The sequence below is a fragment of the Scophthalmus maximus genome, chromosome 11 (genome assembly GCF_022379125.1).
Source record: "Scophthalmus maximus strain ysfricsl-2021 chromosome 11, ASM2237912v1, whole genome shotgun sequence".
Lineage (NCBI taxonomy): Eukaryota > Metazoa > Chordata > Actinopteri > Pleuronectiformes > Scophthalmidae > Scophthalmus > Scophthalmus maximus.
Window position 1 is genome coordinate 11,826,439 of NC_061525.1, and position 24,115 is coordinate 11,850,553.

At 41.0% G+C, this 24,115-nt stretch overlaps 3 protein-coding genes across 4 annotated transcripts; 1 reads left to right on the plus strand and 2 right to left on the minus strand.

Moving 5' to 3' along the window:
- Nucleotides 1-631: 631 nt before the first annotated feature.
- On the minus strand, nucleotides 632-3,887 carry LOC118299751 (extracellular calcium-sensing receptor-like). The gene is made up of 6 exons (XM_035623733.2): nucleotides 3,682-3,887; nucleotides 3,279-3,564; nucleotides 2,316-3,140; nucleotides 1,998-2,228; nucleotides 1,678-1,801; nucleotides 632-1,545 (listed from the first exon to the last, which is right to left on the minus strand). Exons 1-6 carry the CDS (start codon nucleotides 3,885-3,887, stop codon nucleotides 632-634), a joined length of 2,586 nt encoding a protein of 861 aa, XP_035479626.2.
- A 636-nt stretch (nucleotides 3,888-4,523) lies between these two features.
- Nucleotides 4,524-12,454, minus strand: LOC118299752 (extracellular calcium-sensing receptor-like). 2 transcript variants are annotated; one of them, XM_047335800.1, is made up of 7 exons: nucleotides 12,391-12,454; nucleotides 8,574-8,718; nucleotides 8,185-8,473; nucleotides 7,169-7,978; nucleotides 6,857-7,084; nucleotides 6,207-6,330; nucleotides 4,524-5,544 (listed from the first exon to the last, which is right to left on the minus strand). In XM_047335800.1, the coding sequence occupies exons 1-7, from the start codon at nucleotides 12,452-12,454 to the stop codon at nucleotides 4,646-4,648; spliced, it is 2,559 nt and encodes an 852-aa protein (XP_047191756.1). In that variant the 3' UTR covers nucleotides 4,524-4,645. The 2 variants fall into 2 exon arrangements, with proteins under 2 accessions (XP_047191756.1, XP_035479627.2); XM_035623734.2 differs by lacking the exon at nucleotides 12,391-12,454 and having other exon boundaries at nucleotides 8,574-8,794.
- Nucleotides 12,455-18,581: 6,127 nt separating this feature from the next.
- On the plus strand, nucleotides 18,582-22,346 carry LOC118299749 (extracellular calcium-sensing receptor-like). The gene is made up of 10 exons (XM_035623731.2): nucleotides 18,582-18,733; nucleotides 18,925-19,228; nucleotides 19,411-19,497; nucleotides 19,626-19,733; nucleotides 19,869-20,035; nucleotides 20,171-20,648; nucleotides 20,768-20,992; nucleotides 21,102-21,225; nucleotides 21,343-21,815; nucleotides 21,906-22,346. Exons 1-10 carry the CDS (start codon nucleotides 18,609-18,611, stop codon nucleotides 22,344-22,346), a joined length of 2,532 nt encoding a protein of 843 aa, XP_035479624.2. The 5' UTR covers nucleotides 18,582-18,608.
- Nucleotides 22,347-24,115: the final 1,769 nt, after the last annotated feature.

The window sequence follows — 24,115 nt, forward strand, 5'->3', positions numbered from 1 at the left end:
ATAAATAACAATTTGATTGAAGAGTGTAACTGTAAATTTGAATGTGAATGTTTTATTACAAAACATTATTTTTGGCATTTTGATTAAGCAATATTAAACCGGTCTGAATATGATCTATGGACTTTCAATTAGTTTTAATTTTTTAGTACACCTTCATCAATACTGTACTGCCCATTATAGAGCAAAGTGTGTTTTCACATGGTTTACTGATATATATGAAGTGATTATGTTCTGCAAATAAACATTTCCTCATGGCTGTAAAAAACAACACAACACAAGAAGATTTTATGTAACATTTGAATTGTATTCAAAATGTTATTTTTACATGTTGTATATCTATAAAAATCTAAGCCAGTTACATATTGTGTTCATATATATTTAGAATATGAGGACCAGATTCAAAGCATCTCAGTTGTGGGTAAACAGACACGATAAGAATATATTTGTGTACAGCTGCAAATTAATTTTTATCTTTCAAGCCAAACAACAAAGAAAAACATTTTTAGTTAATAATTTTGTATAATTACAGTGAGACCTGCGAATGTATCTACATCATGTATATTACCTATATATGATGGACTAAGAGACAAATGGGAAAAATCTGTTGTTGTTGTTGTTTTAACAAAACAACTTAAAGTTCTCTTGAGGTGACTTTACCCATCAAATGTTTCTTTGTATTGTTCTCAGGTTTTAATAAAATGATGTAGCATTTGGGTAAAAAAATACAAAAAAGCATACCATAACTTGAAGCAAGAATAGCAAATATCTCCACAGCCACAGTGAACTTCCCAGGGGAGCTGACGTAAGCTGGGATAAAAGTGATCCAGACTGCGCAGAATATCAACATGCTGAAAGTGATAAATTTGGCTTCATTGAAATTATCAGGTAACTTCCGCGCCAGAAAAGCGAGTACAAAACATAACATAGCTAAGAGTCCTATGTATCCTAACACAGCCCAGAAGCCTATAGGTGACCCCAGGGCACACTCCAGTATGATTTTATCCTTATAGTGGTTCATATTTTTGAAAGGAAAAGGAGGATTGATTGTCAGCCATAGTATGCAAATTACAATCTGTATGAGGGTGAACGCTAGAACACTGAGTCTTTGCTGTGCAGGTCCAAACCATTTCATGACATTTCTGCCTGGAAGTGTAGCTTTAAAGGCCATTAATACCACTATAGTTTTCCCCAGAACACATGAGATACAGAGGACAAATGTGATGCCGAACGCAGTGTGTCGCAGCATGCAGGACCACTCAGACGGTCGGCCGATGAAGGTCAGAGAGCACAGGAAACACAGAGTCAAGGAGAAGAGCAGCAGGAAGCTCAGCTCAGAGTTGTTGGCCCTGACAATGGGTGTCTGTCTGTAGTGGAAAAATATCAGGGCTATCGTCATCGCCAGGCAGGCACCAAAGACAGAGAAGGTGACCAACAGTATACCCATGAGTTCCCTAAATGTGAGGAACTCAATGGCTTTCAAATCACAGCTGTTCCTCTCTTCGTTGGACTTGTACTCAGGGGGACATTTGTCACATTTTACTGCATCTGAAAGCATAAATATGTTTAGGCTGTACAGCACACACATCTTCAGGTAGACCAGAAAAGTGCTGGCAGTGATTTTGCCCAGCAGAAACAAGATGAGTGCTAGAGTAAAAGCTAGGAATCCTGTTGTCTCACTTGTACTGTTGCTGAACTCCCCATCAGCACAGATGATGCAATCGAAACAGCAGATAGGTTTGCCCTTGACAAAAGCCCGGCGGGTCCCTGGCAAACAGCTCTCACTGCAAATGGACCATGGCACCTGCATCACAGAGACAATTTTTATTTCTTCCAGATGTGTAATCATATTAATTAGGTAATGAACCAGGCAACCATGAATTACCTTTAGAAACAATAACTTAGTGGTCATGAGAGTAAACTGTTCATTACATTCATCCAATAGAAAAAGGAGGAAAGATAATAAAGTTCATCATGACAGACTGTCTACATAGACTTACCTCAAGATTCTCGCCTGCCCAGATGGCTTCCACATCTCCTTTCATCTCAAACTGCTGACCCTCAGGTCGGGAGGCATCATAGTAACCAATGGTCTCAAAGACTATGTAACCATTCTGATCCTTCTGCCAATTTACCAGTGCATAACGCGCCACAGGGTCACCCAACTCATCAAAGAACACAGTTTGACCAATCTTAGTGGTGAAATTGACCTGCATCAGATAATGCAGCACCTGCAGAGAGACAGTGGTGCAGTTGTTTGACTATATCATTGTTAACATGCACAGTGGTTTTGTTGGTGGAAAATTGTATATGTTTACCTGCCATGGTTGAATATGTTCCCTATCAGCGCAAGTGTTGTTCTCAAAAGGCCCATGTCCATCATTGCAAGTATACAGCATGTGGAGTGCATGGCCTACAGCGTATGTGGCCTTGTAAACGTTATTCAATAGACTGGCATCTGAAACATCAGAGAAGCGTGTTTTTGTGTCCCGCAGGGACTCCTCCCCAGTGCAGGCTGCCACTGAACCCGGAGTGTGGGTCTCTGCTTGGGGAGTCAATGTGCAGCTGAACATCATCTCCCACAACTCCACCAGTCCCCGATCCCCTGGCGTGGTGGACGGCCTGCTGTTAGACAGGAACTCCTGCAGTCCGGGGATGTGAGCATTGAGTGCCGCAAAGCCCACTGCCCCCTGGACCACAGCGTAGTTTACTGGAGAGGCAATATAGCGATAAGTGATCCAGCCCTCGCTGCCCACCCACTGCAGGCCTGTCACATTCTGAGCATGAAGCTCCTTGATAAGGATGTCAAGGTCTGTACCATCAGCAAATGCCACGATTACCTTAGAGGTGGATTTCTTTATGATGTCCACCACCTCTAAGAACCACTTTCTGGGATCCGTCCTATAAATAGCCACTGAGTACTCAACACATACACCTTCCATCTCAGCTGCTTCCAGGAAAGTGGCCATGCCTCCATTTCCATAGTCACTATTAGTTCTTATTGCACCAACCCAGGTCCAGCCAAAGTGTTTTACCAGCTTTGCCAATGCTTTGCTCTGATAGATGTCACTAGGTATGGTTCTGAAGAAAGAAGGATATTCTCTTCTGTTACTGAGACATGCACAAGTAGCTGAATGACTGATCTGAAACACAAGCAACAGGGAGAAAAAAGCTAATTTGCATATGAAATAAAGCATATTTAAATATTACTTTTCATTCAACAACACATATTCACTTGACAGTTGTTGTGAGCTGAGGGCGTGCATCCCCCCAGCACTCACCACAGGTATATGAAAGGGTCCCATGGTGCGTGCAATACCTATTGTAGAGGTGGATGTGGTGTCCCCTATGACAGCATGCACATTTGAGAGTTTGTTACAGCTGCCCTCCTCACTCTCATACCGATTCATCAGGTTCAATGATGCCCTGATGGACAGAGGGATACTCGGGCAGGAGTCTAAAATTCTGTAGCCCAGTGTCACACCTGGTAGCAGCTCTGAGCTGTTGTTGATCTCCTCTATGGCGAACATCATAGTGTAGGCATACTGGAGCTCCCCCGGATCCAGTCTGAAAAAGGGAGAGTGTGCAAATTGTGCAATTTGTGAAAAGTAACAGCTTTGCCACATAGAATACAAATGGGGTCATACATTAGATCACATCTAATGCATTTGGTAGTAACCTTACCCTTCACACTGGATTGTTCCTGGATTGATTTGTAGAGCTGGATTGACACTGACTGGGTTCTGATGGAAGGAGAAAATGCCTCCAATGTTGATGTCCCCCTCTTTAGAAAACTGAGACAGTTCTTTTGTCCCATATGTTTGACACAAAGGCTTCCTTCCTCTGACAGCCAGAAGAGAAATAAGCAGCAGATCTGCTATCAGCAGCATGATTGTTCACCACAATATCTACAGCCCGAGTCCCCAAGACAAAACCACTCAACACTGAGTATTTTTATAGGGTTTCTTGCCTGCATCATGTATGTTTCTCTCCACCAATGACAGCACTTGTTTGACTGAAACATAGATGGGCCTATTAGGTTGCCTGTCACATTTTTTCCATTTTTTTTGTGTGTAACCAAATCCTTACAATAAGAATTTCAGAAACCTGAGCATGCCGTTGGGGATATCTTAGCTGCAGTTATGTAATGTATAATTCATTTTAATGTTTCTGTTAATAACAAGGAAAATCATGAAATACAAGGAAAACTTTTTTTGACGCTGACTGGACTAGCATGAGAAAACGTTTTCCTGTTTTCCATTAAACAGGAGCTAAACTTTATTTTCTACATCAACCATATCACAGAGAGAGCATTCAGAAGAAAATAGACAAAATTAACCATATCTCAGTCAGACACATCGTGATGATTTAATTCATATATCTGTATTTCTCTTTCAAATATACCGTATAATATACCCAACACAATTTATTATTTTTACTTTTTACTTTGTCAGACATTTAATGAGGATGGCAATTCAATGACATTTTTTATTGCATTCAATAATTTTTGCAAAACTGTGGCAAAAGGAAAAATTGCACATACGGCCAATTCGTTAGTGCAATCAATAGGCTACATGTGAACAAGCACATAATCTGCACTTCACATCTTTGTAATTTTGCTATTCTACATCATGAGTCATGGTGATTTTTACTGGTTTCTACCCATCATATCCTTTTTAGTATTTCTCTCTGGTTTCAATAGCAAAATATAACATTTTGGTGCATATATACAGAAAAGCAATCCAAAGCTAGAGGCTAGAATAGCAAATATCTCTACAGCTACAGTGAACTTCCCAGGAGAGCTGACATAAGTTGGGATAAAGGTGACCCAGACAGCACAGAATATCAGCATGCTGAAGGTGATGAATTTGGCTTCATTAAAATTATCAGGCAGCTTTCGAGCCAGAAAAGCAAGGATGAAGCACAACGCAGCCAGGAGCCCTATATACCCCAGCACAGCCCAGAACCCTACAGGTGAACCCACGTCACACTCTAGAATAATCCTTTCGGTGGCATGAGCAGCGTTTTTGTAGGGGAATGGCGGGGCAAGAGTTAACCACAGCATACAAACTAAAACCTGCAGTAAAGTACAGCTGAGGACACTTGTTCTCTGAAGCGGGAGAGAACACTGAGGCACTGTGTTTGCTGGCCTTTTAGCCTTAAAGGCGATCACCACCGCTATGGTTTTAGCCAAAACACAAGACATGCACAAGGCAAAGGTGATGCCGAAAGCTGTGTGTCTCAGCATGCAGGACCACTCAGTGGGCTGGCCGATGAATGTTAGAGAGCACAGGAAACACAGAGTCAAGGAGAAGAGCAGCAGGAAGCTCAGCTCAGAGTTACTGGCTTTGACAAGAGGTGTGTGACGAAACCGAAAGAAAACACACAAAACCACGACCGTTAAACTTGCTCCAAATAATGAAAAGGTAGTGAGCAGGGCCCCCATGGTTTCTCCAAAAGATAGGAACTCAATCACCTTTGGAACGCACTGGCTGTGGTTTTCATTTGACCAGTACTCCAGTGGACACTGTGAACACTCTGCAGAATCTGAATGGAAAACAAACATTCAAACTTTAAGATGCAAGTTTTAGCACTAATATGAAGCCATTAATGACAAAATGGTGACTCTTTTTTAAGGAAAGGCCCCGAAAAAAAATTTTGTTTTGTTTTTTGAGGTGGAAATTGTCAAGAAATGTGGCTACACATGACTAAACTATATATATATATATATATTTCACTTTTTTAAAATGCCTTTAAATTGGTAGATCAATTTAATCTAAATTTAAAAGTGAAACAGAAAAAATCACAAGTCTAACGTTCATTTGAAATGCTTGCGAAAATGTATCTTGGATCCAAGGACATCTTATTGAAATTGTTGTTTTGAATCCAATGGTTCTTAACTCATTCATATAATGCATATATAACTTATATAAGCCAGTTTTGCATCATATTATGTTTAGTAATTAGTCACAACGGGTTCCTATGGAGCAGGTTCAAACAATGCATTTAATGACCAGATGGACTCAAGTAAGAATTAATTATATATATATAAAATATGTTTTTAATGCACTTTTAGGTAGAAATTATGAGAAATTCAACCCCGTGATCATGAGTTTCCATGCATTTCTATGGGTGTCTAGGCCACTACATACACACATACACATTTCATATTAAACAATAATATGACAATTAGGAAAGTGTTTACTCACTGTTCAAGTTGCCGATCTCTCCAGCAGCACAGGCGATGCAGGAGAAACAGCAGATGGGTTTGCCTTTAATAACAGCCTGCCGGAAGCCCGGCGGACAACTCTCACTGCAAACAGACTGCGGCCTCTGTAACAACACCACGACTCAACAGTTCAACGTTTGTTCCACAGTTATTTGTCAATTTTAAGTTTGAGCTAAAGACATTGTTCTTATTCATAGTCAAGATCAGACGTAAAAATTGGCAGGTCAATTCAGATGTTAATTAAAAGCAGCTGGAAAAGTTCAACTAAATGAACAAAAAAAAAGAAATAAGGAAAACAAGGGGGGGGAAACAATTTGTTTTTCATGAATAAGAATGTTCCTGTGACTCTACCCCTGTAGTCTGACAGGGATTGGTGTTTAAATCTTTAATTGGATTTCTTCTAAAGCTCCATTTGACTTCCTAAACAATCCTGAAAGGGCCTATCTTAAGATGTCTTGGGGAATGGTTGGTATTTGGAAAATGTACAGCAAAAGATGTGACAACAAAATTAAGATATTTCTTTGATTCATTTTCGCGTGAGTACTGTTAGTTTAAGTTTATGCCATATCACCTTTGAATCAAACTCATCAACCTCCATAATGAGCTTTCAAAACTTGATACCTTTGATACCTTCAGGGTTTCAGCAGCCCATGTTATGTTTATTCCATTCATGGTAAACTGTTTTCCATTTGGTAGTGAGGCATCGTAGCTTCCTACAGCCACAAACACAGTTTCACCCTCTCGGTTTTTCTGCCAGTTCACCAGCTCATAGGTTGCTGCAGGGTCTCCATTTCCATCGAAATACACTCTTTCTCCGGACCAAAGAGTGAAATTCACACGTTGGAGATGTTTCACAACCTAGAGAACAGTGATTTATAAGTTAAAGTATAGGATAATAGGTATAAAGAGATATTTATGTGACTCATTAAGACAACCTTTTACCTGCTTTGGCTCTGCTAAGTGATCTTTCCATGCACATGACTGATTCACCACTTCACCACTTTGTCCACATTTCAACATGTTATGCAAGGCATGTGCCACAGCGTACACAGCCTTGTAGACATTGTTAGAGATCCTCAGTTCTGACACATCTGTGAAAGGATTGCTGATGTCCTGTAATCTCTCAGAGCCAGAGCACTGGGTCTGACCATGCAGACTTGGTTGGAAGCTACAATCAAAGGTCGCTTCCCAGAACTCTCTCAGCACATCATTCTGTGGGTCCTGGCTTGGGTTAACCTGTAGAAGAAACTCTTGCAGGCCTGCGATCTTTGTCTTTCTAATGGTGAAGCCCATAGACCCTGTCAGGATGGCAGAGTACCTCTTATTAGTCAAATGACCTGCTGTAATCCAGGATTCACTGCCCACCCACTGCAAGCCAGTCAAGTTCTGGTTCAGAGCCTCCTCGAGCAGAGCATCCATCTCGCTGTAGGAAAGAAAGGCAACCAAAACTCTTGCACTGCCACCAAGGATCACTCTGACCACCCTGGCAACCTGCTCACTGGGATCAGTCCTTGATATGGCCTCCGAGTACTCAATACAAACCCCTTCCAGATTTGCAGCCGCAATAAATGTTGCCATGCCATTGTTACCATAGTCGTTGTCACTTCTCACTGCCCCAACCCACGTCCAGCCAAGGTGCTTTACCAGTTTTGCCAGGGCTCTGCTCTGGTAGTAGTCACTGGGAATGGTTCTGAAAAAGGAGGGGTACTCCTTTCTGTTACTCAGGCAAGCACATGTGGCAAAGTAGCTGATCTAATAGGAAAAAATAACATTTGAGTGGTGTCTTAGATTAAGAGACTAAATACAACATAGCATAGCCAATAAACTAGCCATAATGTTACGAGAATCCAGACTTTGTTGACAGTACAGTAAACAGATATTATATCCAAATAAAGCGTGAACAAGCCTTTGGTAAAATGGTCACAAAAAAAGCAACATACAACTTTACAAATATTTACCACTGGTATTTGGAAAATCCCACACATTTGTAGCATCACAATAGTTGAGGAGGACTCAGAGGCTCCAATGATGGCCTGAACAGAAGACTGACTGGAGCAGGTTTTTCTCAAAGTCCTTTCCTCTCCATTCATCAGACCCATGACTGCACGCGTCGAAGCCAGTGTTGAACCACAGCTGTCAAATACCTTGTAACCAACTGAGATGTTCGGCAGTAGAGAGCTGCTGTTGTTGATCTCTTCAATGGCAAAAATCATGGTTTGGGCAAAACGAAACTCTCTGAAATTGATTCTGAAAAGAGTCAGAGCTGTTTTCAGACTTCATGTAGCTTCTCTAACCTTTAAAAAACACACAGTACATATGAGAAAGGAGACAACAGAGAGTACAGTACCTGGAGCACTTGAGCGGGTCTGGAGTATCTGTGAAGGACAGTGGAGGATTTGAGACTTGGGTATGGATTGAGAATGCTCCACCAATAATGAGATCTCCTTCCTTAGCTAACAGAGGAAAACCTGGGCTCCCCAGCATCTCACAGACTGTAGTGTCGTGGTCTGCTCCAAAGGCTCCCACAAAAAGCAAGCACAATAACATTGTATAGACACAGTCACTCATCTAGTACAAATTAGAGGCACACACATGCACACACAAACCTCTAACCTGTGATGACTTATGCTATCATTGACCAGAACATGAAGCTCCTGGGCAGAGCTTAATGGTTCTGCTTGAATAACAAGAGGTCCTCTTATCAAATCATAATGTGATCACGTCACACTGCTTTGCTGCTCCTCATTCAACATTCTAATATTAGATATTAGGACATGATGACAGCATGAAAATTTATTGTGCTAATTAAATTGAAGAGACAGGTAGTTGTGATAGTTTTTCATTAGATAATATTTATTATACCAAACAAATCTACTGTAAAAAAGCAATTTTTATTGACAAAGAGTTTAATTTAAATGTTTTCATTTATCTAAATATTTCCATTTCGGCCACCGTAACAATCCATCCATGCATCAATAATCTTTACTGCATTTCCTTCAAGGGTGGTGGGGGAGCTAGAGCCAATCCAACTTTCTGAGATGCAGGGTACACCCTGGACACGTCGCCAGCTCATCAGAGTGCCCTAACCCTGACCCTTCACAGTCAAACTTACAGTCGCTTAGAGTCGCTAATTGAAAAAAGAAAAGGAGGGTTGATTGTCAGCCAAAGTGTGTAAACTACAACCTGTATGAAAGTGAATGCCACAACACTGAGCCTCTGCAGTGCAGGCCCAAACCATTTCGTTGTATTGCTATGAAGGCCTTTAACACCAATATAGTTTTTTCCATGAATAGGAGAATTACAGAGGACAAAGGTGATGCCAAAGGAAGTGTGACGCAGCACGAAGGACCACACAGGGGGTCGGCAGATGAAGCCAAGAGAGCACAGGAAATTGTTACGGAAATTCCCCTGCATACGCCATAATACAGTTGTCTGTCTGTCTGTCTGTCCTTTGATTCCTGACGACAACTCATCCAATTGACGACAAACTTTGTCAACTGTGACAAAAACACAGTTACTAGGGTAATAATTGGTTAAATCCACCAACCTTGACCCTGTTTGTTGTGAAAAACCTTCTCATACTTTCAGCCAGAAACCTAGATGATGCTTTCTCTTTTCCCCCTGTCACTTGCAAGCCAATATTCGTATTTTATAGTTTAGAAATTATGGACACTTTTTGATCGACGTGTGATTTCTCATACATTATTCTTTAATATATCCAGCCATTCCTGCGTTGTTACAAATGATAATTAAATTTTAAAAAATCCGACCAAGTCAGTTGTTTTTCCCCCTCATCCCCCTCCATTCCCCTCATTGCTGCTATTGCACTCAACACTTTACATCTCCTGTTTACACTACACTGTTTGCACCATCACATGTTGCACATGTAGTTGTATATATATATATTTTAAAAATGAATACGACAAAACGCCTCTTGTGTCTTATGTCTTGAAAATTTTATGTCTTTTACTTAGTGAAAAAAGGTTAAAACTAAGCACTCTGTAATATTTGTTACCCATAAGACCTTTTTCCATGCAATTATTGCTGTGATTGACAGTTTTGATGCCAATACAAATATCAACAAAATATCAAGACAAACAAGCATCTTAAAATTACTGATGCTAGCTTATTTTTCATAAAATCATTTTTTTCCCCTTCCTTTTTTAATATATCTGGACTGGCTACCAGTCTCTATCTACATAATAGAAGATGTAATCTGGGGGGAAATATATATATATATATATATATATTGTGTTCATATTCTCATCCCAAAAAAATATTGTTTAATAATTGTGGGACATTTACATTTTTATTTTCTAATATTTTATTATATACAGTATGTAACATATATGTCGGGGTTGAATCCACATATGGATAAGTTAATTAAAGGGACACTTTTGACAACTGATCATAATAAAAAATTCAGCACACCTGGTTTAACAAGGCACTGGACCATGTGGTATTTAATTTGACATAATTGTTATTTTTCAGCCAACGGCTTGATTCATTGTGAGCTGATATTCCTCTTGGGCCCTTCTTCATTAAAAAAGGTGTTTGTGTGTTTGTAAAGAAGCCTGTTAGTTGATGAAATGCTTTAGGGCTCTCTGGAGGCTTTGCCTTTAGGGAGTTGATTTAGTGCAAACACATGAGGTGAAGTGCAGGGGACTCGTGCCTGACCTTGTCCTACACCTCAGGCTCTTCTCACTCAAAAACACTAACAAACTCCCTCCAGAGATCACAATGTGTCCAACCTGCCTCCATAGCCGTTATTGAAGCTTACGCTGGAAACTTCCCTCCAGCAATGTTGCATCATGGTGCCCTTAAGATCCCTACACAAGGCCTTAGTCAAGACGATGCCCTGAAGCCCATTTCTGTTTGTCCATTATGCTGCCTTTGATCTCAACAAACTTCAAAAATAAAGAAAGAAAGAGAGAAAAATAATTTGAATCAATGGTTTTGTTTTGGATGGAAATCACATCTTTGTAAAGGTTTGACGCAAGTATTGGTGCAGGCTCTTGTCATCCCATGCCTGGACTAGTGCAACTCCCTCCTAGCTAATCTGCCAGCATGTGCCATCCGACCTCTGCAGCTCATCCAGAATGCAGCGACCCCGGCCGGGGCCCAACCTACCTACCCAAGCTCTCCCACACCGCCGCTCCTCTGCACCAATGGCTCCCGGTGGTGGCTCGAATGCGATTCAAGGCACGGGCACTTGCCTACCGTGCTGCGAATGGCTCAGGCCCTTCCTACATCCCGAACATGGTTAAAGCTTACACCCCAGCCTATCCACTAAGCTCTGCTACGGCCAAACGGCTTGCTACTCCCTGACACCGAGGGATGTTGTATTGTATCTGTATCTGTATTTTAAACTGTCTAAGCAAGGCCATTGGGTTTCATGTTTAAGTTCAACACCTTCTTAAAAAGAGAAAATACTGAAAGTGGTGCAAGTTTTATTTTCCAAAGTGTACTTACTGAGTGGCTTTACGTTCTTTATGTTTTGAGCTTTACCTTGGGAAGGTGCTGGGAGGATGTACATAAAACAAAATCCTATGAATGTGCTGTTTGTGCAATAACATGGTGGGCAATAAATAGTTAAAATAAATTCCTGGGGAAGCGTGTTCTTCACTCCTGCACTACACAATGCAGAATTGGATCCACTTCAGTCAAAACAAGTAATCAACATATGTTACTACTACTACACTACTACTATTCCCAAAGAAAATAGGTTATAAGCATTTTGAAGCACAATTATGCAAACAGGGATGACTGATATAAATGAAAACTCACAATCAAAAATAGTTTATCATGTTTATCATTTGTTTCCTGTTTTTCATGCCACAGTGCATTAGCAACTTTTTCATGATTTGTATCTGTGTGACATGGTCAAAATAATGCGGTCCCCAAACATTATACACCTGCATGCCAGTTCAACATCTACTCTCATCCATTGCTCAACCTGGCTGCAGGGGTTTACTCTCAAGATTCAACATGTATCCACGTGGTTCGGTTGAGGTGGGAAAACAAAACAATTATGAGGATCAAATAAAAGTGTGAGCCATGAACCCCCACAGGACAAAAATTTGTCAGACCTGGCACCATACCACCACATCCAGATATTTGCAGTGTGTGCTAAAGGTAATGGATACCATAATGAAAAGTCAAGCCTCTGCTATCACTAGAGGTAGAAATGTGACCAGACCAAATCAAAGAGAAAAGAAAGAACAACATTCAATGGTTCAACCTTGTTAATACTTGTTTTGTCCCCACAACTCACATAAAGTCCCACACTAATCTTTGCACTGTGACCTAAGGACCATATTCATAACATTGACAATGCTGCCATCTCCTGGCAAAAAACTGAATGATAAAAAATACGATGCTGCTGGTGCTGCTGCTGCTGATGATGATGATGATGATGATGATGATGATAATGACGAAGACGATGATGATGATGTTGGTACTGATTTAGAAATTAAAAAAAACATTTTATAAAGTGTACTTGTAATGAAAGCCACATACTATGAACAATAAAATAAAGCAAAAAAAATAAAAACATGAAAAGACTAATAAATGAATATGGATACATACATGAGTACAAAATACAAGGTAATCTTAAGGTTCACATGGACCAACAACATGAAATGTGAGAAACAAATGGGGCAATCAAAATTAAAGGGTAAAGGATTAAGACACACTCAACCATGCAATCTACTGTGTGGATGCACAGTGGCTCTAAGGGGGTTTGTATGTTAGTTATATGGTTTTAAAAACTAAAGAACATTACATATAGTAAAAACATCATTTATCAAGCTTAACCAGAAGCAATAAAGAGGGTGTAATTTATTTTATTTTTTTAACTTTTTTATTAATTTGTTGTCTTAGTGTAGGGACTAGGGATGGCTTTCTGCTCCATTCTCAACCACTTGGGGCAACATAGTAATCTGTACACCATCCAGAGCATTTAGCAGAACAATCATGTCTTAAGTCGTTTTTTTATCATGCTTCAAGCACGCAAATAAGTTATACTGTACATACATTGGTCTAAATCTATATTTGAACTTGTGTTATCCTCTGAGTTGTGTGTAATCTGAAAAAAAGTCAGTTCACTAAGAAGTCTCTTTATAATAGGTACATGTATTGTACTTCCCCTTATAATAACCCAAGTAGCAGCCCACTGTGACGCCACCCAGTGGTTTGGGAACTGCCATTTTCCTTTGCAAACAGACTATCGGAGAAGACTTGAAACTAGAGATTGAGACCATAAACTTTCCAGGAAAATGTTACTTATTTGTGGGCAACCAGTGGAGTTGCCCTCTGTTGGTGATTCCAGAGAATACAGGCTTCAGGCAATTCCGCATTGGATTCACTTTCCAGACCCGTTGACCACGTCCATCAGCCAAACTCTGTGTCCATTCCTTTGGCATAGTTTATAGTTTTATTAGCTATGTCATTTTAGACCCATTTTGCCCATTCAAATTTCCAAAAATAAAGGTCAAAGTATACCAGAGGACACAACACAGCCTCACAACTTTTCAAAAATCTGACATTGCTTTATTGAGTCAAAGAACTACATTATGTGCCCTTCAGAAATACAAAGAAATGTCTCATGGGAATTTCCAATATCCGCACATAAGGATTTATATCACGTAATCATTTGTGATTAGTCTTTTGACTCTGCACTGTGCCTGCCTGTCTTTAGATTACATTGACACCCTGGAGAGGCCCACAACTCTAAGTGTCTCCAGCCAAATTGTACATTTTGGCAGAGGACTGCTTATGATTTGTGGATGAATTTGCATATTCTATAACCCAACTAATTAATCTCTTTGACTGATGGTGCTGCCCTCTGTGATATTACATTCAAATTGTGAATGGAGGAATATCCAATTCCCAAATCCCAGATGTAAACCCACCTATGATGTGCGATAACATGTAAAAGTTACAAACTCAGTTAACAAAGACAAGTTGTTTGACTTCCTTGGCCAGAAAAGTGAGAAAATAAGCCAATATTGAGAGAGAGATGGCTGGAGAGCAGGCCAAGATGCATTAAAGCTGTAATGAAGCATTAAGGTTACTTTATCCAAATGTATAATGCATTCACACACTTGCTAAATCAATGAATCTAAACTGTATATTTATTTTTGAATGTTGCAGTTCACTGTGACAATTATGGCCCACATTCAAACCTGTTTTGTAGTTATGTTTATTCAGAGTGTCTTTTTAATGCTAAATGTTAATGTCACTTTCTGAAGAACCGTTTAAAAACTGTAGAGTCAGTGTTTACATAATCATCTTGTGATTGCTCTCAGAATCATAGTATTCTATGTATATAAACAAAAGTATTTGCATTATCTGGCTTTGAGATGCCAGGTTTGTCCCATGTAAAGATTGCAATTCTATTATCTCCACGACCAAACAAAGTTGTGTAGCTGGTATGACATATTGATTAGCTGGCGCTAATTAATTTGAGTGGCTTGTTTTGAAAGAGACAAGATCACCTTCCATTAAAATCTCAGATTTAATTATTTTCCAACTCAACACCTGCTGAGCGTCGGTTTCATAGCCTCAGGCCCAGATGTCATCAGTCTTTTTGGAAGCAGTTGCTTGTCTTTGCTTGCCCGGCTGGCCCCATTGCTCCCTCTGCCCCCTGGGTAAAAAGGTAAATTGGACGGTTTAGGATGATGCCGTGACGCCACCTCCCTTCCATGATATACACAATAACAAGTTTTAAGTGCTTCCCAAGGGTGTGTTACACTTGAGTGCACGTTGTTATTCATGACTGATTAAAATTGAAAAAAACACGTCGTGGTACGAGGTTATTGTCCTCATGAACAAGTTCACAAACAAGCCATCCCTCCAAACACAACACCCGTTCGTTAAGATTGTGAATACCATACATTATGCAAATAATACATTTTTGAACTATACATGGCATAATTTTCATACTCCATTGTGACTTCTTCATTATTTAACTAACCATATGATTTATAGTGAGGAATATTCATTAATCAATATTAGATATAGGTCTCCAGCCCAACTATTTTCAGAGATAACTTGGAAAATGTGGAAAGGGTTTTCTTTTTTTCTTTTTTGACCTTGACCTTTGACTGATCAGCACCAAACGTTAATCATCTGGAGATAATAATAATCTCACCGAGATTGTTGAAAATCTGCCCCTATTTTTTGACCACACACACAGGCACACACACGCACACACACACACACAGACACACACACATACACACACACACACACGCACACACACACACACACAGACACACACATACACACACACACACACACACACGCATCAAATATCTGGGTATAGATAAAAGTCGCCCTCAAGGGTCTAGGAAAAGTCAAAAAGGCTCAGCACAAGGTCAGTCAAGTTTTCAGTGGTTTCTGGACTCTGACAAGATTGACCTTTGTCTCTAATCCTGTCTGAAATACCACAGACTACAGTTGAGGAGAGTGTCTTGTTTGGGTACCTCAGAATTTAATTTAGATTTTCTCCAGATGATGTGGTTCTGTCGGTTTCATCAGACCGTGACCTTCATCACACGCTGACGGGGTTTGCAGCTTTCTGTGAAGTGGCCAGGAGGAAACTCAGCACCTCAAACTCTGAGGCCATGGTTTTCTACCAGAAAATTGGAGATTAGGTTTCTGATCCAAGTAGTCGGAATGAGTTTTCCGCGCAGGTGGGTTGAGGAGTTTGGACATCCAGAGTGAGCAGAGAGTAGAGTCGCTACTCCTGCATGTCTAAGGAGCCCATTTAGCTAATTTGGCATCTGATTAGGATGGCTCTTTTGCAAGCCTTCTTTTGGAGGTTTTCCGAGTATGTCCAACTGGAAGGAGATCCTGGGCTAGACCCAGAACCTGCTGGAGGGAAACATATTGGCATGTAAGCTTGGCCGCAGGCCAGAATATAATCAACGACTAATTTCAAGAAATTACGCACCCAATTTTGTTGTGCTTCTCCACAGAACGCAGGTCACAGAGAGAATAGGCAAACATGTATTTGCTGCTGTGTGTCCATGATCAACCGGATTCAGGTATTTTTTGCATTGCTTTTGCAGTCAATGTTTTACATAAAATGAAACAGAATTGTCTTTTTCACCCTTCATGAGTGTTGCTTGCATACTGTATACGTTTGAATGAGTAACTTAACTTGTGTTATTTTGTCATACTACACGTTACATGTCGGCTGTTTCAGAGATCTGTCACAATAAGCATGCAACAAAATCTTCAGACCGAAGTTCACAACCACAAGGCCACAAGGTCGCAAGGTCACAAGGTCACAAGGCCATAAGACGGATGGATTCCCCAGGAGGAGCTCAAAAAATGTTGCTGGGAGAAGGATGTCTGCATTGCCCAACTGAGAATGAGTGTGACTTCCTGCACACAAACCTACCCCACGAAATACCTCAGTAGACACAGTCATAAACCATAAATAATGCATACTGGATAAACAAACTCTCATGGGTCCGACTGCCTTGCAAGGTTAAACATCTTGTCCACATATTCACAACCAGGACAGACATTTGCTCCTTGCGAAAAAGAGTGTGAGATTTTTGGTTCTGGCTGAACAATCTGGCTGTTGGGTTACCTACAGTATATGAATTACACATTCTCTCTGTATTTCCTGTCCTGAGGAAATGAATTGACTTGAGAATTAACTTTTATCTAAAATGAACACCTAAATACACAAAAGTATTGAATTGTCTCTCATCCCCTCTGTCTTTCTGCACCTATCCCTCCTTCCGTTTTATGTTTTCCTTCCTGCTCTTATCTGTCGTTATCACTCTCTCTCTATCTATCGCTCTATCTATCTCTATCTCTATATGTTGACTTGCTGAACTGTTGGTACCTCACTGTTTGAACTTTTACTTCTCACCATCGTCTTTTTCTGTCCCTCTTTTTTTTCCAGTTTCTCTGTCTGCACATTGTAGGGCTTCACAGAATACAGTGTAATGCCCAATACTCAGGGGCTCCAATTATCTTGACTCACATATCCCTTTGAGAAAAACTCTGATACAATTGCAATCTAATTATTGTTCACTTCTAATCAGCTTCAGAAACAAGTCTGACCAATTTCCCCTAAGAATATAGGAGGTTCTAAGTCTAAGATTTTGCTAAAAGGTTACTTACAAGAAAAGAAAACTACTGTATAAAACTGAGCTTTCTCTTTGTGTATGTCTGTCTGTCCTCTCCTGAGCGTCACACTGGGACATATAACTGTAAATGAATAAGGAGACATACCTGAGGCAATGTAACAGACTGCATAAATTGTTCTCTTTACTTCATACTCTGTGGTGCTCTGTTTTGTAGCCTGCGGGGTTGGTCCTGGTAATGATATGCACAGCTACCCTAATGACTCAGTAATCTCGCCTTGTAAACCTCTGTAACCCCACAGAAGGATGTTGTATGTAATAATAAGAAGAATATAGGAAATAGGAAAACAAATCTGACAATCAGAGTAAAACCTTTTTCTGGATTCTGGTGATACTTTTGATAGTTTTGAAAGAAAAAGTGTTTGTATGTGTGTATGTGTGATTGAGTGTGTGTGTGCGTGTGTGTGTGTGTGTGTGTGTGTGTGTGTGTGTGTGTGTGTGTGTGTGTGTGTGTGTGTGTGTGTGTGTGCGTGTGTGCGTGTGTGTGTGTGTGTGTGTGTGGGTTTGAAAGATGTATAACTTCATTCAGCAGCCCCTGGTGACATGGGCCTGCTGTCTGCCCCCTTCACATCACTGAAGGATGAGTTAGGCCTAGTCAGGCATGACACTGACAGGATATGGCTCTTGTCTTTTTACATTTTACTCAAGTGCTCATTCGAGTTCGACTTGTTATTGTTTTTACAATAAGTGTGAAACTGGGGCTCTTTTTCCATCGACCAGAAACCCAGGGGAAATAAGGTCAATTTGACAGTTGTTATATGGGGCATGAACCATATATAGGCTACGGGACAGCATTTCTTTCTCGAGACTAAAGGCAGGATAGGTTTTCTGTACTGTGTTAATGCAATGAAGGTTGTACTTCTAAGTTCTGTAGATATACTGCGCTTGTCTGAATGGGATCATAATGTATTATTTGCTTTACACTAGCATTTGCTTTTTTACATTCCCCTGAATATTAGTTTGATGCTTTGCCAGCAAACACATATTTGGCCTATTATTTGTTGTTTCTGTGGATTATCATAACTGCTATTATTTGACAAGCATAGATATAGCGTAAAGAAAGGATGAAGCCGTTTTGGATGAAATCAACAGAGCACAGTCTTTCATTACGAATGACAGAGCTTGTGCTTGTGGGTCTTTTGTGGTGTGGGATATTTCCCTACGCTTCACATCAAGGCCAGAATCAACATTGTGAAATAATCCCAGGTTCCATGGCCCTGCGTGTGCTGGAGAAAAAGGGAGACATTACCTTGGGGGGACTCTTCTCCCTTCATGACATGGTGGTGGAGCACAGTCTGTCCTACACTTCTACGCCTCCTCCTACAAAGTGCACCAGGTAAGCTGTTCTTAGCTACATTAGTCCCCAAATGGCTGGTGCTGCAAAGTTGCGATGAAACCACTATAATCAAATATGGCTCTCCATAACGAGTCCATCGCACAGTGTGTCCATGTTTGTCAGTGACAAAAAGTTCTCTAAATGTGTTTAGAATTAAAATTGGTTCAAAGTCTGCCTCTGTCTTCTTCCAGATTTAACTTCCGGACGTTCCGTTGGATGCAAACTATGATATTTGCCATCAAGGAGATCAACAGAGATGGCAAACTCCTTCCCAACATCACACTGGGCTTTAAGATCTATGATTCATGCAGCACACCGCATCAGGCTTTGAAGGCTGCGATGGAGTTGATGGGGACTGAGACGGGCTCAGGGTTAGAAGGAGTGACTCAGACTAAAGGCTCTTGTCATGGGACAGTACCAGCAGTGATAGGAGACGGTGGCTCTACTCAGTCTCTCGTAGTCGCTCGTTTCCTGGGAGTCTTCCATGTGCCACAGGTAAGTTAGTCATAGGTTATGACTAACTGTGTACCAGTCAGGGGAAAGGCCGCAGTGTGAATCGCAACAGGGTCAAAGTCAACAGTCAGATTCACGGCATGGTTGCTTTAACCTTTGTGTACTGTGAATTGAGTCCGAATGATCTTGGAAAGATTTAAAGCTTGTGTTTTCTTTTGATGCAGGTTAGTTATTTCTCCAGCTGTGCTTGTCTCAGTGACAAAAAGGAGTTTCCTGCCTTTTTAAGGACCATGCCCAGTGACTTCTTCCAGGTTAGAGGAAGGCGACATTCTTTCAGGTTACTTACAATGTTACGTAACCTCTCATGGAAGTGTGTCCACATTTTAATTTCCAAAACATGAAGCACTTTCTGTTTCTCTATTTCTCGGTCTCCTTGTAGGTGGATGCACTGGTACAACTTGTCAAGCATTTTGGCTGGAGTTGGGTGGGTGTGATCGCAGGGGATGATGCCTATGGCCGAGGTGGGGCAAATATCTTTGCCGTTAAGGTGGGTCATGCACCCGTACAGAAAGAATTCAACCATAACAAAATGCCACTCTGTAGTTTTTAATGTATGAATTCTTGAACGTTGTACTCATAAGATTAATTAAAACTTCATGTATCTCCCCTTATGCTCTTGTAGGTTAGAAAGTTGGGGGCTTGTGTTGCCTTCCATGAGATCATCCCTAAGAACCGAGCACAGACTGCAGTTTCATCCATTGTCTCCACGATCCGCTCTTCTGGGGCTCGGGTGATTCTTGTGTTTGCTGTAGAACAAGATGCAGCTGCATTGTTTGATGAAGCACTCAGGCATGATGCTTTCATCTCTTCACAATCTTCAACAATGCTATACTATTCATAATATGATAAAAAGCTCAGTTTTTTAATGTCTGAGATGTTTGTCAATGCAAAAATGACATTGAATTTCGTATCTCTTGAATTTAGAGAGGGTCTCACTGGGATACAATGGCTGGCCAGCGAGGCATGGAGTACAGCTGCAGTCCTCTCTACACCAAAAAAGTACCACCACATCCTCCAGGGTTCTATGGGATTTGCCATTCGGCAAGCACACATCTCTGGATTGCAAGACTTTCTGCTTCGCTTGCACCCCGCAAGCCCAGATGCCCCCGATGACCCCTTCCTCGTTCCTTTCTGGGAAGAGGTGTTTCAGTGCAGCCTAAGTTTGCCAGCTGAAGGTCAGGAAAATAATGTTGAGAGTAAACCTTCATGCTCTGGAGCAGAAGAACTAGGGACTGTGACAAACATCTATTCAGATGTGTCGCAGCTAAGGATTTCCTACAATGTCTATAAGGCTGTGTATGCCATCGCCCATGCACTCCACGCAGTGAGAAACTGTGTCCAAGGATCAGTGCCTTTTCCTCTGCAGGCCTGTCCGGATGTAGATAATATACAACCATGGCAGGTAACGTCCCAATTGTTCTCTAATTCAGTCTAGATTAATAAAAGTTATACATTTTATCAATCATTATTAGAAGATATTGATAATTCTACTAGGTCATCTTAAGTGCTTTCTTCCCTTAGCTCCTTCATTACTTAAAGCGGATGAAATACTTGGACTCCTTCGGTGATGAGACCAAGTTTGATGAGAATGGTGATCCTGCAGCCATGTATGACTTAGTTAACTGGCAGCTGAGACCAAATGGAGACATGGAGATTGTCACTATTGGCAAATTTGATGAGATGACCAAAAAACAAAGCCTCCAGATCCGGGAACACAACATTGTCTGGAATGGCAACCAAACCAAAGTAGGGACTGATGTTTTGTGAATTGTTTTTTGTGAAATACTATTTTTCATCATGGGACGGATGCGTATTTGTTGTGACCAGTGTAGTGTGTACTCCCTGTTTTGCTCAGGTGCCCTTGTCAGTATGCAGCAGCATCTGTCCCCCAGGTACCCGGAAGGCAATCAGACCTAACTTCCCTATATGCTGCCATGATTGTGTGGTTTGTACAGCTGGGGAGATTAGCAATCAGACTGGTGAGGAAAAAAAAAACTACTTGCCCACTCTAGGTTTTAGAATCTGACCTACTATACAGTTGGTAGTGGTGAAAATGTCACAGTGAAGCAGCTAAATCCTTCTTGTCTTTCCTTTAGATGCCATAGAGTGTATGCGCTGCCTGCCAGAGTTCTGGTCCAGTCCTGAGAGGACAGCTTGTATCCCCAAAGAGGTGGAGTTCCTCTCCTTTAGCGACACTATGGGCATCACCCTGATGGCTATTTCCCTTATTGGCTCCTTCTGCACCTGTGTTGTGGTCTTCATATTCACCTATTACAGAACCACTCCAATTGTCAGGGCCAACAACTCTCATCTGAGCTTCCTGCTGCTCTTCTCCTTGACTCTGTGTTTCCTTTGCTCTCTGACCTTCATTGGCCGGCCCTCTCAGTGGTCCTGCATGCTGCGACAAACTGCGTTCGGAATCACCTTTGTGCTCTGTATCTCTTGCATTCTGGGGAAAACTATAGTGGTGCTAATGGCCTTCAAGGCCACACTTCCAGGCAGTAATGTCATGAAGTGGTTTGGACCCAAGCAGCAAAAAGCAATCATTATCTTTTGCACACTTATCCAGGTAAGGACTTCTAATCGAACTCGAAAAGTTAAAGGAACATTGATTCAAATATTGTCAAATATTTGAAGAAAGAGATTTCTCTTTATTCAGATCATTATCTGTACAGTGTGGCTGGTTGTTGCGCCCCCCACTCCACGCCAACTGATGCCACGAGAGAGTCCGATTGTCATTCTCCTGTGTGACGAGGGTTCACCCGAAGCATTTTCTCTGGTTTTGGGCTACATCGGCCTGCTGGCCTGCCTCTGCCTTCTCTTGGCCTTCCTGGCAAGGAAACTCCCCGACAACTTCAACGAGGCCAGGCTAATCACCTTTAGCATGCTCATTTTTTGTGCCGTGTGGGTAGCCTTTGTTCCCGCCTACATCAGCTCTCCGGGGAAGTACTCCACAGTCACGGAGGTGTTTGCTATATTGGCCTCCAGTTATGGATTGCTGGGCTGCATCTTTGCACCAAAGTGCTACATAATTCTACTGAGGCCAGAGAAGAACACCAGGAAACACTTGACGTCTAAAGTTGTCACTGAGAAATTTTAGGAAAATATATTGATTTCATTCCTAAGTCTTTTGCACTGGCTTGTCCATATTAATAAAAAAAACATGAAGGGTATGAAACTCCTTGTCCTTGAAATATGACCAGATACATGTCACCACCAGATGGTAGCAGTGTGCTGTCAGTGCTCGCCTCTGTCAGCATGTGGTCAGAAAAGGCACAACCATGCTGTCACACATCTTAATTCTTACCACTAACATTCCCATACGTTTCCATCATTTCACTCCCAATATCACTGTCAATTTTCACCATTTTCAAAGTTAAATTAACGTCTCTGATTCATGTGGTCAGTGGTGCAGAGATAAAGGCTGGAAATATGATCACAGAAGCAATAATACATTTTATGATGTATTGGGTGATGCAGGAACCCAAAAAGTCAGCCCCCCCATAGCCAAGCGTTTACAAAAACATGAAAAACCATACCTTCCTTGTATCAAATGTTTGTTTTTTTATGTTAAAAAAAAACAACAATTCCATCCTTCATGTCATGTGAAGTACAGACACTGCTTATTCTGAATGGGATCTGGCAGCAGAATCCATGCTGATTTGACCTGGGATAGAATGATGAGGCCCAGGGTCCCTGAGGTACGCTTCGTGGAAATCCCTGCCGTCATTGGTTAATTAAATCCTCGTACTCCAGAAGACTTCACATATAAGCATCACGCCTGGCTCTTCCAACAATAACAAACAGAAACGTCCGACATCTCTCTGTCGACCCACAGCTGCTCTCCGGCTGACATTGATTATTCACCACTGATTGATCTGTTGTTCCTCCAACGGCAGAGAAATAAATTGGAAGATGGAGAGATGTCGAGTGTCTTGCGTCTATCCGGGACGAGCAGGGGAAAAGGGTGTTGGGAGAGGCAGATTGACAACAGTGTTGTATTGACATTGTACCACTCAATTTACATGTATTATAAGACGGTGGATTAATATCTCCTCTCACTGCACAGCCTCACAGTCTGCTTCATTTCAGAGATGAATCATTCTCGTCATTGCATTATTTGCTTGATTTAAGCAGGGAAACCAGAATAGAGCATCTCCATTAGAGGGTTGAATAATTAATCTGGTTTGAATGAGAAAACAAAAAGAAGGGGCCATCAAATTGCAGACACTAAGACATTAAAAGTAAATGTTTAATGGCTGTGGAAAATAATTGAAAAGAAAGAGCGAGTGTCTGGAATGTGTTCAGAATTAAGCAGAGATGTTACGACATAGGTTTAATGACACAAGAGGGGGAACTGAAATTATGACATGACCTTAACCTACTTACAGTTATTTACTCAGTCTTGTCATCAGCATTTCTGGTATCACCAGCTGTTTTTCCTTTTTTTCCAGCAGGGACACATGAGGGCTTACCTCACTACAACAGATGTTAGAGAACTAATACAAAATACAGTGTCTTGGATATAAAGTTGTAATATGATATATTTTGTTGTAAGGGAATGTTAGCAGTTATTAAGCTCCAGAGATACAGGCCGAATAAAATAAGAAAAAACATGTAAGAATTAAATTCTGCAGCCCTGCAGTAAATATCCATCTGGTGCACCAACTAATGTCTATTTTGACAAAAGTTCAAAAGTGTTGCTTCACCTTAATAGTTTGTTTTGAGGAAGCAGTCTGTAGTAATACATGTAGTTGTTAAGCTAATTGTCCCTCAGTTGACATTGTTGGCAATCCACATGAATGACTTACACCAGACAACTTGTGTCTCTTCCTCCAATTTAATGTTGAAGTTTTTGCCAGTAACTGC